This window comes from Fringilla coelebs (genome assembly GCF_963513975.1).
Source record: "Fringilla coelebs genome assembly, chromosome: 13".
Lineage (NCBI taxonomy): Eukaryota > Metazoa > Chordata > Aves > Passeriformes > Fringillidae > Fringilla > Fringilla coelebs.
The window spans coordinates 21,583,196-21,602,061 of record NC_140039.1 but is presented as its reverse complement, the minus strand read 5'-3'; the positions used below and the strand labels follow the sequence as shown (position 1 = coordinate 21,602,061).

Here is an 18,866-nt window from a genome sequence, read left to right as displayed (position 1 = left end):
CCCCTGGCATGCCCTGGTGCCCACCTCCAGCCCCCCAGCCCTGGCACAGCCCCTGGCATGCCCTGGTGCCCATCCCCAGCCCTGGCACAGCCCCTGGCATGCCCTGGTGCCCACCTCCAGCCCCCCAGCCCTGGCACAGCCCCTGGCATGCCCTGGTGCCCACCTCCAGCCCCCCAGCCCTGGCACAGCCCCTGGCATGCCCTGGTGCCCATCCCCAGCCCTGGCACAGCCCCTGGCATGCCCTGGTGCCCACCTCCAGCCCCCCAGCCCTGGCACAGCCCCTGGCATGCCCTGGTGCCCACCTCCAGCCCCCCAGCCCTGGCACAGCCCCTGGCATGCCCGTCCCTGCTGGGGATGCTCTCCCTGCCCCAGGCAGTGCTGCCCAGCCTGGCACACCCAGCAGGAGCCCGGAGGCCAGGGCTCTGCCACACCTGCCAAGGGCAGCACAGGGAGCTCTCCTGGGCCCTGGCAGCCCCAGCCCCGGCCCGGGGGGCAGTGCCAGGTGCTGCAGGCACTCCTGCAGCCCCAGCTGGGACCCTGCACTCTGCAGGAGCTTCGGCTGCTTCCTTGCCTTGCTCACTGACGGACAATTCCTTCCCTCACACCTGCCAGTGTTTTCCAAGCCTGGTATTTCCAGCAGCCTCAGGAGCAGAGAAGCCCTATTTGTCACTCCCAGGAAACAATTTAGAGCCTTTCAAACCCATCTCCCTGTGCATCACAAGCAGAAATTGATACAGTCACGTCAGGGCTCAGCTCTGCTCATTCCTACTACAAACACCTTACCAGCAAAACAAGTGTCAATTTACAAGCAGGCTGATGTTTTGCTGCTGGCCCAGCTTTGTTTTTAATACACTGCATTGTTTCATGCTGCTTGTTGTTCTGTATTCCCGGGAGAACAAATCACAGCAGCAGCCAGGGCTGCAGGAGCTGGAGCAGCAGTGCTGGGCCAGAGGTGGAAAACAACCTGGAGCACAGGAGCACTGGCAGCACCAGCACAAGCCCAAAGCATCCCTGGTTTGGGATGAAAAGCATTTTCAAAGCTTTTCTGGACCCAATTTTAAAACCTGCTTAAAGAATCTGAGTGGCCAGGTGATTTTTATAGGACCTGTGTGACAGAGCTATTTGTGTGCCTTTGCAGACAGCAATTCCTTACATCATTCCCATTATTACACAGAAATAAATTAATTTTAGAATCTGAGCACCTAATTCTTTTTTCTGCCATTTTAAAAAAAAGTTTTCTTAAAAAAAAAAAATTCTCCTGAGATTTAGGCGGCTTCCATCCCTCTCGATCTCATCTTCACAGAGCTGCCCTTTCCTTCTCCTCTTTCATGTGCAGGAATGCTTCAGTGGCCCTTTGTCCTGGTGCTTTGTCCCATTTCCCCCGGCCCAGCCCTGCCCTTGGATGCTCCGGGTCATCCCGGGGTTCCTGAGAGCTCCAGCCCCCGTCCTGCCTGCCCGAGCTGGGAGCTGCCATAATGGCCCTGATTCAAATACAATCCAAACCAATTTGAGCTCTCCGGAGGACTGAATTGATGCTGGAGCCCGGGCAATTTACACCAGCCAGAGATATTGGTAATTTCTTTTCCTGTGACTCAGAGACTCAATTCAAGCAGCGTTCCAACCTTTGCTGATAGAAGTTCTCACTTATTTGGGCCCAGCTAAACACCCTGAAGGCTGAATACAGTGATTTTCCCAGCCCTCGGAGCACAGCAGCACAGGAACCGGGTCAGGTACGAGCTTTTGTACCTGGGCAAAGCCCCCTGAGCACACAGGGAGCTGTGAGAAATACTTATTAATGGTTGGCAATCATTTCTGTGCAGAATGCAAGGCTCCCTGACCCCCGGGTCCCTGGGAAGGCAGGAGTTCCTGGCTGCTGCAGCCACACATGCCAAGGAGCTCACACATCACCAGATCACCACGAGGAGCCACAACACCAGGAAAAGCCAGCCCTAAAAATTGTTCACTCGTGGTTCCATCACTCAGTGCCACTGGGCTGCCCCGGGGAAAAGCAGCTCTCGGACCTTTGGGGCCATTTACAGCTTTGGTGCCGGGCAGGACTCAGAAACTGCCTCAGCTGGGGCAGGACTCAGAAACTGCCTCAGCTGTCAGCTCCGGGGGCCAGAATTCACTTTTGATCATTTGTTCGTTCATTTTTAAACACATATTCCATCCTCAAAGGCTTTAGCGGGGTCCAGCTCCAGTGCTGGGAAGGAGGAGAGCTCTCAGAGCTGGTGCCACCCCCATCAGGGTCTCCCCTTCCCCAGGCAAAGCCCCCATGGCAGCTTTTGGTAACGGGTTCGTGAACAATTTTTAAGTTAGATATCTTTTTTAACACAGCTGCACTAATGAACATTTCTCATATAATGATGTATATAATAAAAATAGTCACAATAATCACAATCACCATCATCATTTGAGAAGAAAAGAAGAAAAGCTCGGTTTTCCTTACCTTTTTGGAAAGCAGGCAAAAGCTATACAGTAGGTGGAAGAGTGTACCAAGTAACAGACTTTTGAACACTCTTTCTTACTGCTGGTATGGAGTCTACAGGGAAAGTAAATACATTGAATGTAGGATGGGTCTGGCACAAGGAACGCTCCCAGCCTGCCCTGGCACGGGTCCCTGGCACTCCTCTGCCTGCCCTGGGGCTCTGGGGGCACCAGCACAGACCCCAGCCCTGGCAGCACCAGTGCAGCCCTGGGGCTCAGGGACCTCCAACCACGGGAGCAGCTCTCTCAGGAGAGCAGGGCTGGCTGAGCTGACTCTTCCCTCCTCTCCCCTGAACCAACCTGGCACCTTCTGGCTGCAGCCTCAGACCCCCTGTCCCTCCTCAGCCCCTCACAGGTTCCCTGGCATCACCAACAGCCATTTGAGTGCTTTCCTCAGCAAGGGGAAGGAGCAATAATTACGTGCACATCTCAGCATCAGTCAGGCATGGCTTCCCTCCTCTCTGACACTGCTCCTGCAGCAGAAACTGGAGCAGACAGCCCAGCAGGGCCCTCCACCTGCCCCTCCCCAGGCTCCACAGAAACACCTTCCCAAAGCGGGAGATTCCAGCAAAGCCACACAGCAAACTCATCCCAGGGCTGGGAGCTGCTGTGCCCCACGTGCTGCTGATCCCAAAGGTGCCCCAGCAGGGAGAGCTGCAGCGAGGGACAGCAGGCACCTGCCAGATGGCAAACGGGAGGGATCAGGAGACTTCTCCGAAATGGATCGGAAGGCTTGGCCTTAATGCACCCCATCCAGCAGGGGAGCCCTCCCAGGTGTGCCACAGCTGTGGCACTGCTGCCCTCCCAGGTGTGCCTGGAGCTCAGCTGTGGCACTGCTGCTGCCCAAGGTGTGGCTGGAGCTCAGCTGTGGCACTGCTGCCCTCCCAGGTGTGCCTGGAGCTCAGCTGGGGCACTCTGCCCTCCCAGGTGTGCCTGGAGCTCAGCTGGGGCACTCTGCCCTCCCAGGTGTGCCTGGAGCTCAGCTGTGGCACTGCTGCTGCCCAAGGTGTGCCTGGAGCTCAGCTGTGGCACTGCTGCCCTCCCAGGTGTGCCAGAGCTGTGGCACTCTGCCCTCCCAGGTGTGCCCAGGCAATCTCACACAGCCAGCCCCTGCCCCTGGTGGCTGGGGTGGACATGAGGTCACTGCACTGCCAGGGATTCTCCTCTCGTGGTAATCAATCAGTGCCTTCCCCTGGACTCACTCCAAGCCCCTCTCCCAGGTGCCCTGCACATCTTTCTCTGAGCCACAATTCCAGCAGGTTGCCCCTGAGCTGTGTGCAGTGGTTCCACAGGAGGAGGATCCCCTGCTCCTGGGAAGCCACTCAGGAGTTCACAGCCCTTCAGCCTGACATGCACATCTTCAGACCACTGCCACAGAGGGGTCTGGGCTGGGAGGGACCTCACAGCCCCCCCAGTGTCACCCTGCCATGGAGGGACACCTCCCACTGTCCCAGGGGTTCCAGCCCCAGTGTCCAGCCTGGCCTGGGCACTGCCGGGGATCCAGGGCAGCCCCAGCTGCTCTGTTCTATTAAAGATCTGCTAAAACCCGGAGATTCTTTCAAGGCTATTTCTCTGTAAGACCACCCACATTTTGCTTGTGCTTTGACTGTGGCCTGTGAGCAGGACAGGCCATAAAGCTGGGCTCAGCCCCAGACCTGCAGTGTTTGGAGGCTCGTGGGTCCCGTGCTGGTGCTCCCTGGGCTCAGACAGGGGAACGCTCCTGGAACCCTTCCCAGCAGAGATGGCACCTCCAGCAGCCAGCAGCTGAGCAAGCAGCAGCAGCAGCCCCGTGAGAAAGAGCAGAAAATCAAAGTGCAAACCCCCACTGTACTTGCAGCGCCAGGCCAGCACCCAGCTCGCTCTGGGCACTGCTGACTCTGATCCTCTCCAGCAATTTGCCCTGCTCCTGCCCTTTCGTGGCTCCAACCACCAAAGCCTGCCCCTGCTCAGAGCCTGGGGGCACCAGGCAGCCCTGCCCCCGGCCAGAGGCCACCCGAGGGGAGCAAAGCCAATTTCACAAAGAAATACTGGAAAAACATCCTTGGGTTTTCTTTTGAGAGAAGATATTTGAAATTATTTTTTTAAAAATTGCTCCAAGATGCATCCAGGGCAATTTGTAATTCACATTTCCTATTTTCTGATTGGTAAAACTCTGGAAATTTCCCCATTCACAGTACAAAATATTTTTAAAGTGAAATTGCTATAAAAACATCAAACCCATTTTTATGTATGGACGCCATACCCAAAATTTCACTGAATATTAAGTTTGAGGAGTTTTGCTTGGATGTTACGACTATTTTTAAGCTCACTAATAGAATTTTCAATTTTTTCCACCTAAAAATGGAGCTGTAAACAATTTTTATTGAACAGAATTTTCAAACTTTAAGAAAAGAAACTGGTTCAGGTGTTCAGCGAACTACTGTTGAACACGTTCCTGAACGCTGCCTGATCAGGGGCTGATCAATACCCTAATCAATGCTATAGCACAGCAACTGCTGCACTTACACTGGCACTAATGTACCCCAAAACTGTTAAGTACAGCAGAAGTTTATATCATTTGATTTTCTAATAATTGTTGTGAACACACAGACCTGGGGAATGAACGAGCAGCGCTGGTGCAGCTGAGACTATGAACAGATGGAATTCAACATAAATAATGAAAATGTTAAAAAATACTTATTTCACAAATGATAAAAAAGAAGTAAAAACTTACAAAGCAGAAACTCAGAGATGACACATTTCCTAACAAACACATTCATGAGCTTTAAAACCCCACTCAGTGAAGGCTCAAGGCAAAGGTGGCACAGCTGGGCAAGCCAGGGGCCTCTGCCCCTTGTGCCTCATGAAAACATGTTCTGGTCTACAGCCCTGGACTGAAAATGGGTGTTTGACCAGAAACACGGGGCTTAGGTGGGCAGTTTTTATTTACAGCAAAAATATTTCCTTCCCAGAATAAAATCTGGCTGTTTAGTGGGAGGGGAGAATATTCTCAGAAGTCTGAAAGCAGCAATAAGATGCAGCACAGGAGGATGAGAGCAGGAGGGGACCCTGGGGTGGGATGTCCCCAAGCTGGGCTTCCCACAGGGAACGTTGCAGCATCACAGCTTGGGTGGTTTTCTCTTTGGCATGAAATTCTTAGATTTTGGGGTTTGTGGGGGAGGAACTAATTTCAGCCTAGTTGATTCAAACAGCGGCTAGTGAAGTGCACCAGCAACACACTCCCCTGCCCTGGCCCAGCTGGATTTCAAATTCTCTTCTCCTCCCTTCCCTTCCTGAAATCTGCCCTGGCAGAGGGCCCTGAGTGCCACTGGGGAAGAGCCCAGGGCAGGAATTCCATTTATTGCCTCCTGCACTCGGGCTCTGTCCAGCTGCAAGAGGCCTCATCCTGTCCTTCATTTGTGAGAGCCATTGCATGGTTCTGTCCATGGTTCTGTCCCTGGCTCTGTCCATGGTTCTGTCCCTGGCTCTGTCCATGGTTCTGTCCCTGGCTCTGTCCATGGCTCTGTCCATGGCTCTGTCCATGGTTCTGTCCATGGCTCTGTCCATGGCTCTGTCCATGGTTCTGTCCCTGGCTCTGGACCCCAGTCCAGCTTCCAAGGATGAATTTGGTTTTTCCAGCAGGAATGGATTTGTACACCTGCACGATCAGACATTGCAGGGGTGAGCAGGGGGTGAAGAGTGCTGTGTCAGGGATCTGCTGCCTGCTCCCACTCTGCTTTGACAGCAGAGCTGCTGCTCCAGGCAGGAATTCCAGCAGCATAAACGTGGCAGGAATCCCAGCAGCATCAGAGGCAGGAATTCAGCAGTACCAGAGGCAGGAATTCCAGCAGCACCAGAGGCAGGAATTCCAGCAGTACCAGAGGCAGGAATTCCAGCAGCACGGACAGGACAAGAACTGGCAGGGGTTCCAGCAGCAAACAGATCAGTGGAGCACAGGCAGGGAAAGGGCATTTCTCCACATTCAGAGCTGGCTCTGCACAAGAACTGCAGACGTGCCCAAACCTTTGCAGTGTGCTCAGAGCTGTGCAGCTGTCTCCTTCCTCAGCTCCTTCCAGATTCAAATGCAAATCAAATTTGATGGCCTCAGTCTGTAATTTCGTGCTGTGCTATCCTCTGCTATGCACATTAAGGAAACTAGAAGTGTCTTTGCCATCTATTTTCCCTTTAAATCGGTGGCAAGATTTGCATTAAGACCAGATAAAATCCCTAAATGGGAATCTTCAGGGACCGTGAGATTTTTGCAAAGCAACTTTGCAAGAACCAGGATGAAAACTGGGGTTAGCAGAGCTCTTGATGAATTTGGTGCCTGCCTGGGAACCTCTCCCTGCTGGGGCCAGCTGGACCCGGGCTGCAGGATTCTGTGCCTGGGGATGTGCAGGGTTCTGTGCATGGGGATGTGCAGGATTCTGTGCCCAGGGATGTGCAGGGTTCTGTGCATGGGGATGTGCAGGGATCTGTGCAATGGGATGTGCAGGGATCTGTTCCTGGGGATGTGCAGGGTTCTGTGCCCAGGGGTGTGCAGGGTTCTGTGCATGGGGATGTGCAGGGTTCTGTGCATGGGGATGTGCAGGGTTCTGTGCCCAGGGGTGTGCAGGGTTCTGTGCATGGGGATGTGCAGGGTTCTGTGCATGGGGATGTGCAGGGTTCTGTGCCCAGGGGTGTGCAGGGTTCTGTGCATGGGGATGTGCAGGGTTCTGTGCATGGGGATGTGCAGGGTTCTGTGCCCAGGGGTGTGCAGGGTTCTGTGCAATGGGATGTGCAGGGTTCTGTGCCCAGGGGTGTGCAGGGTTCTGTGCCCAGGGGTGTGCAGGGTTCTGTGCCCGGGGGTGTGCAGGGTTCTGTGCAATGGGATGTGCAGGGTTCTGTGCCCAGGGGTGTGCAGGGTTCTGAGCCCAGGGATGTGCAGGGTTCTGTGCCCAGGGGTGTGCAGGGTTCTGTGCAATGGGATGTGCAGGGTTCTGTGCCCAGGGGTGTGCAGGGTTCTGAGCCCAGGGATGTGCAGGGTTCTGTGCCCAGGGATGTGCAGGGTTCTGTGCAATGGGATGTGCAGGGTTCTGTGCAATGGGATGTGCAGGGTTCTGTGCATGGGGATGTGCAGGGTTCTGTGCCCGGGGATGTGCAGGGTTCTGTGCAATGGGATGTGCAGGGTTCTGTGCATGGGGATGTGCAGAGTTCTGTGCATGGGGATGTGCAGGGTTCTGTGCCCAGGGATGTGCAGGGTTCTGTGCATGGGGATGTGCAGGGTTCTGTGCCCAGGGGTGTGCAGGGTTCTGTGCCCAGGGGTGTGCAGGGTTCTGTGCATGGGGATGTGCAGGGTTCTGTGCCCAGGGGTGTGCAGGGTTCTGTGCATGGGGATGTGCAGGGTTCTGTGCCCAGGGATGTGCAGGGTTCTGTGCCCAGGGGTGTGCAGGGTTCTGTGCCCAGGGGTGTGCAGGGTTCTGTGCATGGGGATGTGCAGGGTTCTGTGCCCAGGGGTGTGCAGGGTTCTGTGCATGGGGATGTGCAGGGTTCTGTGCCCAGGGGTGTGCAGGGTTCTGTGCCCAGGGATGTGCAGGGTTCTGTGCCCAGGGGTGTGCAGGGTTCTGTGCCCAGGGATGTGCAGGGTTCTGTGCCCAGGGGTGTGCAGGGTTCTGTGCATGGGGATGTGCAGGGTTCTGTGCCCAGGGATGTGCAGGGTTCTGTGCCCAGGGGTGTGCAGGGTTCTGTGCCCAGGGGTGTGCAGGGTTCAGTGCATGGGGATGTGCAGGGTTCTGTGCCCAGGGGTGTGCAGGGTTCTGTGCCTGGGGATGTGCAGGGTTCTTTGCCCAGGGATGTGCAGGGTTCTGTGCCCAGGGGTGTGCAGGGTTCAGTGCATGGGGATGTGCAGGGTTCTGTGCCCAGGGATGTGCAGGGTTCTGTGCCCAGGGGTGTGCAGGGTTCTGTGCCCAGGGGTGTGCAGGGTTCTGTGCATGGGGATGTGCAGGGTTCTGTGCATGGGGATGTGCAGGGTTCTGTGCCCAGGGCTGTGCAGGGTTCTGTGCCCAGGGATGTGCAGGGTTCTGTGCCCAGGGGTGTGCAGGGTTCTGTGCCCGGGGGTGTGCAGGGTTCTGTGCATGGGGATGTGCAGGGTTCTGTGCCCAGGGGTGTGCAGGGTTCTGTGCATGGGGATGTGCAGGGTTCTGTGCCCAGGGATGTGCAGGGTTCTGTGCATGGGGATGTGCAGGGTTCTGTGCCCAGGGGTGTGCAGGGTTCTGTGCAATGGGATGTGCAGGGTTCTGTGCCCAGGGGTGTGCAGGGTTCTGTGCCCAGGGGTGTGCAGGGTTCTGTGCATGGGGATGTGCAGGGTTCTGTGCATGGGGATGTGCAGGGTTCTGTGCCCAGGGCTGTGCAGGGTTCTGTGCCCAGGGATGTGCAGGGTTCTGTGCCCGGGGGTGTGCAGGGTTCTGTGCATGGGGATGTGCAGGGTTCTGTGCCCAGGGGTGTGCAGGGTTCTGTGCATGGGGATGTGCAGGGTTCTGTGCCCAGGGGTGTGCAGGGTTCTGTGCAATGGGATGTGCAGGGTTCTGTGCCTGGGGATGTGCAGGGTTCTGTGCAATGGAATGTGCTGCTCCCACCCCCTCAGAGGGCAAGCATGGGCCCCACAAGTCCCTGACAGCTCCCAACCCCTCCTGCCGCGCTGCTGCTGAACGGCACCGCCCGACACTCAGAGCCAAGAGCAGAAGTTCCCAAAGCACCGCAGAGCTGCCAGGCCGCGATGGAGCAAAGCAGGAAGAGCCGGGGGGCCGCAGAGCCCCGTACTCACTGTTGGGGTCCACGTTCTCGCAGAGCTCCGTCTTGGCCTCGCCGTTGGGGCGGTCGCTGGGCTTGTGCGACAGGCGCGAGGACATGGTGGCCGCCGTCACCACCGCCTTGAAGCTGCGCTTGCGCTTCTGCACGTTCAGCTCGGGGTGGAAGATGATGATGTAAACCTTGGGCATGTAGAGCATCCCCAGCGCCACCGACGCGCTCAGGTTCATGGAGATGGTGAGCGTGGTGGTTTGGATGTAGAGCTGCGGACAACAGACAGGGGTTACGTGCAGGTCACGGGGCTGGGGCTGCTCACACACAGAAATACCTGCTGGAGAGGGGGTTTAACCTGTCTGGGTGTGTTACACACCAGGGCGGGGCTGCAGCTCCTCACACACAGAAATACCTGCTGGAGAGGGGGTTTAACCTGTCTGGGTGTGTTACACACCAGGGCAGGGCTGCAGCTCCTCACACACAGATAAATACCTGCTGGAGAGGGGGTTTAACCTGTCTGGGTGTGTTACACACCAGGGCAGGGCTGCAGCTCCTCACACACACAGAAATACCTGCTGGAGAGGGGGCTTAACCTGTCTGGGTGTGTTACACACCAGGGCAGGGCTGCAGCACTTCACACACAGAAATACCTGCTGGAGAGGGGGTTTAACCTGTCTGGGTGTGTTACACACCAGGGCAGGGCTGCAGCTGCTCACACACAGAAATACCTGCTGGAGAGGGGGTTTAACCTGTCTGGGTGTGTTACACACCAGGGTGGGGCTGCAGCTGCTCACACACACAGAAATACCTGCTGGAAAGGGGGTTTAACCTATCTGGGTGTGTTACACACCAGGGCAGGGCTGCAGCACTTCACACACACAGAAATACCTGCTGGAAAGGGGGTTTAACCTGTCTGGGTGTGTTACACACCAGGGCAGGGCTGCAGCACTTCACACACACAGAAATACCTGCTGGAGAGGGGGTTTAACCTGTCTGGGTGTGTTACACACCAGGGCAGGGCTGCAGCTGCTCACACACAGATAAATACCTGCTGGAAAGGGGGTTTAACCAGTTTCCATGTGTTACACACCAGGGCAGGGCTGCAGCACTTCACACACAAATAAGTACCTGCTGGAAGGGGATTTTAACCAGTCTGCATGAGTTACACACCATGGGTGGGGGCTGCAGCACTTCACACATAAATTCCCACTGTAAAGTCATTTTTAACCAATTTGCACACATTACACATTGGACCTGGCCAGTCTGCAGCCCCTCACACACAAACACCCACCATAAAGTCATTTTTAACCAGTTTGCACCTTACACACCACAGGCCTGGCCTGTTCACACACCCACCCCCATTTTACACCGATTTTTAACCAGTTTGCAGTGCAGCTGAGCGAGCTGAGACCTTTGCCCTGCGGCCACCGCGATGTCCCACACAATGCCCTGCCTGACCACCAACAACCTCAGTGCCTGAGCCTTTCAGGGGCCTTAACACAGCTCCCACAGCAAGTTTAATTGTGATATCTGTAACTAGGGGCACCCTGCAGCAGGGCCCAGCACAGGCAGCAGCTGCTGTGCCCCAGGGGGGAGATGCTCTGCCTGGAGCTGCCCCAGCCTTGGAGCCAACCCTTCCCCTCCATCCTGAGCCCACAGGCCAGCAGTGGCTCAGGAGCTGGGTTTGATTTCTCCTGCTGGGAAGGGGTTGAAGGTGAGATGATTATTTAATCAAAGGGGTCTCTGGCAGCACCTCCAGAGCTCCCACCTTGCAAACGCTGATGGGAGATAAAAGGGAGGCAGAAAAGAGCGTTTGTAGAACAAGGAGGGATGAGTGACACACAAAGCTTCTCATGACAAATGGGAGCAGCCTAAAGATAAGGGAAACTAATAGATATGCTTATTATGCAGAGCCTCAGTTTTATGTGTTTTATCTCTGCTTTGTGGTTTTACCAGTCAGACATAAAAATGCAGTTTACGTGAAACTATTTCATTTCTTATTTCACTTCTTCTGATAAATTCTCGGGAAGCATTTTAGATGAATGCAAATGGGTGACTTAAAGTACAAAGGATCAGATTTAACTGACAATGGGACTCTAATAACTCATGCGTGCCTTTTACAGCTGCCTGCTGAACCTGGCAGCTCCCAAACCTGAGATTAAATTAAGAAATTAAGATGCAGATTTAGTGAGAGATGCTGGAACTTGACATGAATGAGAACTGGGACGGAGCTCATCCAGCCTGGAGGGGAGAAGGCTGGGGAGACACAAGTGTGGCCTTGCAGGGCCTGAAGGAGAAAAAGAAGAAGAAACTGGAGAGAGAGCATTTACCTGGGATGGAGGGACAGCACAGGGAATGACCCCCTGCCAGAGGGCACGGATGGATGGGATATTGGGATTAGGAATTGTTCCCTGGCAGGGTGGGCAGGGACAGGACACAGGGAATGGCTCCTCCTGCCAGAGGGCAGGGCTGGGTGGGATATTGGGATTAGGAATTGTTCCCTGGCAGGGTGGGCAGCCCTGGCACAGGTGCCCAGAGCAGCTGGGGCTGCCCCTGGATCCCTGGCAGTGCCCCAGGCCAGGCTGGACACTGGGGCTGGGAGCACCTGGGACAGTGGGAGGGTCCCTGCCATGGCAGGGTGGCACTGGGGGGGATTTAGGGTCCCATCCCATGACTGGAAGGGTTGCCAGAGGAAGTCCAGGCTTTGTAAAACCAATCTGGAGTTGGTCTCCCAGAACCACTCCCCTGCAGGGTTTGAAGGCACAGTTCTGCCAGAAGGACAAACCCTTCTGAAGGGTCACCTCACCCAAATCTCCTTCTCTCTCCAGTAGACTCTGACTTTTGACAAATCCTAACTTCACACACTGCATTGCAAATGCAGCGACTTTGAAGCAGGCACTGGAGAAAACCCAACCCCGAGGACATCATTCACATGCAAAAGCACCTCGATTTTATCACTGCTTTTACATAAGTGATTTCCATTTGAATTTTAGATTTTTATGTTTTCCAGATTCTTGCTTTATTCATGCAAATCACAAAAATTGCCTTCAAAACCTCGAGAGAAAATTGGACTGGTCTGGAATACACACATCTAATAACGGGCAATTTTTACAGAACAAAATACATCAATGGCTAATTTTGCATGAACTGTGATTTCTCTGGGAAGCAAAGCACTGCAGGATCAGGCCTCTGTCTTTGCCAACCCAGGAGAGATTTCCAGCTGCTGGCCCAGAAGAACTGAACTTCCAGTTTCTAGAACAACTTAGCTGAAAGCTGCAGAGCTTTGAAAAGTCCCTTTAGGAGTCAGAAACCCCTTTTGCAGGCTAAAGCTTTGCCTTCAGTCTAATCAGGAGCAACTGCTCCTCTTCCCTAATTCAGCTTTCTAATTATGCACTGAATTGTGTTATGTTGCAATATGGAAATAAAGTGGTAACTTGAGATATTTTTGGACTCGTGCTATTACAAGCCAATTTATCTCACTTTTATATGGGAATTAAAACAAATGCTCTTACAGATGAAGTAGACGGTTTATAAATCTCCCAGAAGGCTTTTCCAGGTCATCTGAAGATTCTATCTCATTCTCTACATTATGTTGTGCAAATATAAGAATGAGAAACACTTTTTAATAAAAATTAAAATTAGCTTCCCCCGCGCCGCGTGTTTGCAAAACCCTGGGAGGTGAAGGGACCCGAATGCAAACGTGCCCTGGGAGATTTGGGTGTGCCAGGGTGGGAGAGGGCACTGCCCCTCCTGCAGCAGCTCTGTGCCCTCCCTGGGAACCCCAAATCCCTCTGTGCCCTCCCTGGGAACCCCAAACCCACCTGCCCATGCCAGCACCTGGGGCACACAGGTAGAGACATTATAAAATGTGGTGTGGGCCCTGCTGCTCTAGCCAAGCCAGCAGTCAGAGTGAAAACAGCTAGCAGCACAAACCAGAGTGAAAGCAGCTAGCAGCACAGATCAGAGTGAAAGCAGCTAGCAGCACAGACCCTCCTGTAAGAGAACCACTTGCACTTGTAAAAAACAAGAAATCTGTCCCATGGCTATCAGTGAACACAATATGTAACCTGTCCAAGAATAGAAGGATTTGGTGGGCAGGCACAAAGGCATTTACTGACCAACAGAGGCATTTAGTGACCCACAAGCTGAGTTTCAGTGTATTGATAACCAATTAGGTTTAACATGGTGCCTTCTGGTATTTCCTGTAAAAATGAGCTATATGAATAAAGAACTGGCTGTGTGAATAAAGACCCCAAATCCCACCCAGTGCCACCCCTGCCATGGCAGGGACACCTCCCACTGCCCCAGGCTGCTCCAGCCCCAGTGTCCAGCCTGGCCTTGGGCACTGCCAGGGATCCAGGGCAGCTCTGGGCGCCTGTGCCAGGGCTGCCCACCCTGCCAGGGAACAATTCCTAATTCCCAATAACAATTTATGCCAACAAAATGAGAATTCCTCCAACAGAAGCCCCCAAAAGTCCAGCCTCTGAGGGCAGAGTGTGTCCCAGCCCCTGTGGCAGCCCCCACAGCAGGGATGCAGGGATGCAGGGACGCAGGGATGCAGGGATGCAGGGGTGCAGGGGTGCAGGGATGCAGGGATGCAGGGGATCCTGTCCCAGCACGTTCCTGGCAGCAGGAGGCTCAGCCATCCACAGGAAAACACACTGACATTCCCAGAGAGGCTCCCCTGCAGGGCCCCTCACAGAGGCAGCCAGCACAGAGTGAGCAGGACTGAAAGGACAAATTCCCAATTCCCAGTGCCTGCACGCTGGAACTGCTGCTCCTGATGTCACCTTGTCAGAGCCACCACGTCCCCAGAGCACCCAGCACAGCGAGTGGGCCAGCTTGTGGTTCACAGCAAACGTGTGGAGGAGAGCTGAAGAGAATGTCTGTATTTGAAATATCTCAGTTATTCCAGCTAAATATTTTATACAGCTTGTTCCCTTATATTAGGAATCTCCTTATGCAAGAAATTTGCATGCACCAAAAATAAACGTTTATGGGTTATATCCATAACTTGTGTGACAATTCAAAATAGCAAATGCTGAATTGCTCTGAGGGTGCTGATGCAGATGCAGAGAGGAGGAATTTTGTCCCTCCAGCCTGCGAGAGAAACTCTAACAGCTTATCTGGAAGGAAATTAAATTAGCCAGATAATTGGACAGAGCAGCAATGGAAAAAAGCAAGTGCTGCTTTCAAGCAGCATCTGATGGCTGAGAGAGAGCTGAAGCAGCATCAGAGGCAGCCCCACAAGTGACACAGTACTGAGCAGATCCCTCCAGTGCTGCAGAAATGCTGCCTTGGCTTGCTGCCAGCAGGGACTGAAGGGGTTTGGAGCTGGTGCTTCCCAGCCCTGGCCCAGGAGAGTCAGGGATGTGCAGGAGAAGTGGCCCTGCAAGGCCAGGGGGGCTGGCAGTGAGCTCTGTGCACCCCAGCCTGGGCAGGGGAGGTTCTGCTGCCCCTGGGTCCCTCCTGCTGCTGCTGCCCTGTGCCCTGCTGGCCCTGCTGGGTGGGGGTCCTGTGCCCACTGAGGGGTGGGATAGTGGGATAATGGGATAATGGGGTGGGATAATGGGATGGGAGGGGATGGGATGGGATGGGATGGATGGGATGGGATGGGATGGGATGGGATGGGATGGGATGGGATGGGATGGGATGGGATGGGATGGGATGGGATGGGATGGGATGGGATGGGATGGATGGGATGGGATGGGATGGGATGGGATGGGATGGGATGGATGGATGGGATGGGATGGGATGGGATGGGATGGGATGGGATGGGATGGGATGGGAAGGGATGGATGGATGGATGGGATGGGATGGGATGGGATGGGATGGGATGGGATGGGATGGGATGGGACAGGACGGGATGGGATGGGATGGGATGGGATGGGATGGGATGGGATGGGATGGATGGGATGGGATGGGATGGGATGGGATGGGATAATGGGATGGGATGGGATGGGATGGGATGGGATGGGATGGGATGGGATGGGAAGGGATGGGAAGGGATGGATGGATGGATGGGATGGGATGGGATGGGATGGGATGGGATGGGATGGGATGGGATGGGACAGGACGGGATGGGATGGGATGGGATGGGATGGGATGGGATGGGATGGGATGGGATGGGATGGGATGGGATGGGATGGGATGGGATGGGACAGGCTGTGATCCCTGGCCTGGCTGGTGACAGCAGAGGGACAGCCACAGCTGCAGGCCCCTCTCCTGCTGCTCCTTCCCTGCTGCCCACATGTCCACAGGACAGTTTGCAGTGGATGAAGGACCCAGCCACGGGCTGCTCCCCGTGCAGGTGTGCCCTGACACCTCCCACCCCTGCTGGGTCACCCAGAGATTCCAGTCAGGGCTTGGCTGGGTTTCAGGCACAGCCAGAGGGAAGAGCTCCAGAAATCCCATTATCAATCCTCAGAACTGTCTAACATCTCTTGCTTGGCATTCCTGTTTGTGATCATAGCTCTAAAATAAGTTACACATCACCAAAGGAGACAAACACAAAGTGCAGCAGGAGTAATGTACATCCTCCACTTCTATTATTACAATAATGGCTTTTCCCTCTCTCACGGGCTGAGCACTTGGCTTTTTTGAGCTAGAAATAATTCTTCATCTGTCACTTCTTCTAAAAAACAAAACCCAAAAAAACAAAACAAAAAAAAAAAAAAAAAGGAAAGGAAAAAAGAGCAAGCCTTCATTTCATTGCTCCCCTCGCCACTGCACTGCTAAATTGACTGACACACAATCTTGGCATTTTCGGGTATTCAGAGCCAGGCTCTGGCTGCTGTTGTAAATCATATTTCTCCACACTTATTGCATTTTATTCATTTTATACATGACCAGAGATTAGAGTTCAAATGAAACAGATTTTGCTATCCTTCTTACATTCCAAACGTCACCAGTCTAGAAATCTTTAATTTTACTCACTTCAGCTATTGAATAATTCAATGTAAAAGGAGAAAAAACCAACCCTGCAACCCTCAGCTCAAGATTTTGAGGAAAATCATGTGAGACCCCAGGGCTGTGCCTCTGCAGGGTGGTGGGCACTGCACACAATGTCCCCAAGAACACACAATGTCCCCAGGGACACACGATGTCCCCAAAAGGCACACAATGTCCCCAAGAGGCACACAATGTCCCCAGGGACACACAATGTCCCCAAAAGGCACACAATGTCCCCAAGGACACACAATGTCCCCAGGGACACACAATGTCCCCAGAGGCACACGATGTCCCCAGGGACACACGATGTCCCCACCAGCCCAGGTTTCTCCCAGCCCTGCAGTCACCACCCTCTGCCAACGCCAAACGCCCGTGCCCAGCTGCAGAGGAGCTGTGGAAGGGCCTGGAGTGTTCCATGGGATTGACCTCGGCCATGCAGCACAGCAGGGAGCCCTGGCTGGGCCCTGAGCTGCCCAGGAACACCCCAGGATCAAATATTGCCTTTAGGGACACAGCACAGGCAGCTCCCCACACACACACACACACACACGCTCCTGCCTGGCCAAACAGCTGCACAGTGAACTCCAGGAAAAGCTCTCTCCCAGCTTTTCTTAAATTATTAAAGCATTCCAGAACAGAAAATAAACTCAGATCAAATTATTTTAAGACAACTCCATTTACCTGAGATGGAGGAATGAGCACAAGGAATCTCAGTGGAAGGTATTGATCATAGAGAGACAAACAGGGTGCAAGTTAATGTGTGTGTGAGTAAACACACGGGCAAGGAAATGGGCAGCTCAAAATGGGATGGCCTTCAGAAATGGTCCTGTGTAATAAATCAGTTCTGAAGAATCTGCACGCTGAGAAACCAGCCAGGGCTCTGGAATTTCCCTCTGCAGTCACCCAGGATACATGGAGCTAAGAGATAGTCAGAAAATCCCAAAGAATTGAAAGGTATTTTTTAAAAAAACCCCACCTTTAGATGCTGAACTTCATGCTGATCATGTGCTCAGGTAAACATCTCTGACCAGCAGGTTAAGGAATTCAATGTTCCTCCAGGAAGGCTCCATCAGAGCAGAGGAGGTGCTGGCATTTACTGCTCAGGACAGGAGACCCTGGAGGGATGTTTGGGTTTCCCTGGAAAACCTGCAGCAACTTTTATGTTCCTGTGTCTCCCCACACTGGATGGAGGTGCCTTCCCCCGGAGTAAAGAACCCCAAAGTCTGGGGAAGAACGTGTGCCAGGAGAGGGGGAACGGCTTCCCATGGCAGGGGCAGGGCACAGCGGGAGGAGCTGACTCTGGTGTTCCAAACTCAGAGCTGCAAGCCCCAGGGATGCAGAGCAGGGATGCACAGCCCCTGGGAGCTGCAGGGATGGATGCACAGCCCCTGGGAGCTGCAGAGATGGATGCACAGCCCCTGGGAGCTGCAGGGATGGATGCACAGCCCCTGCAAGCCCCAGGGATAGATGCACAGCCCCTGCAAGCCCCAGGGATGCACAGCAGGGATCAGACCTTGCTCTGCCTCCCTCTGCACGGAGCCCTGAGGAAGCTGCAGGAAGCTGCAGGAGGAAGGCAGGGCAGGAAGCATCTGGGGCTCAGGGACTCCTCCTGTGAGGAGCAGCAGGATGGCAGCCAGCAGCAGGAGCTCCTGCAGCCCCGTGCAGGGCTGTGGGCAGGGGGATCGGGGCTGGGGGAGGCACAGGGGGCTCAGGGCCAGGCCAGGCTCAGCCAGAGCAGCTCCTGGAGCAGCTCCTGGATGTGCCCAGGTTGCCATGGCAATGGGAACTCTGAGTGCAGCCCTGCCTTGCCAGCACTGAAGCACACTGCCAGCATCATTCACAGCCTGGAGAGGAGAGGCACAGATGCCCTGGTGCTCCCTCCCCACTCGGGCTCTGTAACCAGCCTGGGGGTTGCAGTTCTGTTCCACTGCCCAGTAAATCACACAGCCACACATCAGGACAGCAAGCAGCCCTCTCACTTCAGGTGTTCAGGCCTTGCAAAATTAAATCCATAGCGCAGAATAAATAAAGCAAGCACTGTTAAGAGTCCCCCAGTCACACACAGTAAGCTGATACTGAGAAACCAAAGCCAAAGGAGCAAGTCAAGCCTGGAGGCAGGCTCACAGGAGGGGCTGCCCCAGGCCAGCAGGGCAAGGCAGCCCCAGCACGGGGCTCCTCCTGCCCTGGCTGGGCTGGAAGGAGTGCCCATCCCACCCAGGCTCTGCTGAGCCTCCAGTGCAGTCCTGCCAGTGAACACCCAGCTATTGCAGCCCAGGCCATGCCCTAACGGGAGCAGAGATCCCCAGGAGGCTCATCTTACAGAGCAAGCTTCAACACCTTTTTTCTGTCCTTCCACTCCAATTCTGCCTGCCCTGACCCAGCCATATGAATGCTTGATTTATATCCAGCCAGTCTGGCCCACTTGGAAGGCTTTCCCTGAGATCAAACTGCTCTTTTGCTGAGACACTCCAGCTCATAAATTCCCTTTGCCTCCACTTGCTTCAGCAACTGAACATCCTCCATGACCTTCACACCAGGCTCACAAAACCTCAGCCCAAACCTTCCCCCATCCAAAATGAAACCCTTTACACCGGGGCAGCCCAGTGCTCCCAGTACACCCCAGCCCAGCCAGTGTGCAGCCCCACAAAGCACTCCCTGCCCAGCCAGTG

The 18,866-nt window shown here is 54.4% G+C and overlaps 1 protein-coding gene across 1 annotated transcript in view; it reads right to left on the bottom strand.

Moving 5' to 3' along the window:
• Positions 1–2,471: 2,471 nt before the first annotated feature.
• Positions 2,472–18,866, bottom strand: part of GRM7 (glutamate metabotropic receptor 7) — a gene marked incomplete at its 3' end in the record, with an annotated part of 165,023 nt that continues 148,628 nt past the window's right edge. Inside the window, exons 9-10 of the mRNA XM_084214301.1 lie at positions 9,269–9,515; positions 2,472–2,542 (exon numbers count right to left, since the gene is read on the bottom strand). Of these exons, the coding sequence (XP_084070427.1) occupies positions 2,472–2,542; positions 9,269–9,515 (318 nt within the window). The remainder of the gene's footprint in view (positions 2,543–9,268; positions 9,516–18,866) is intronic.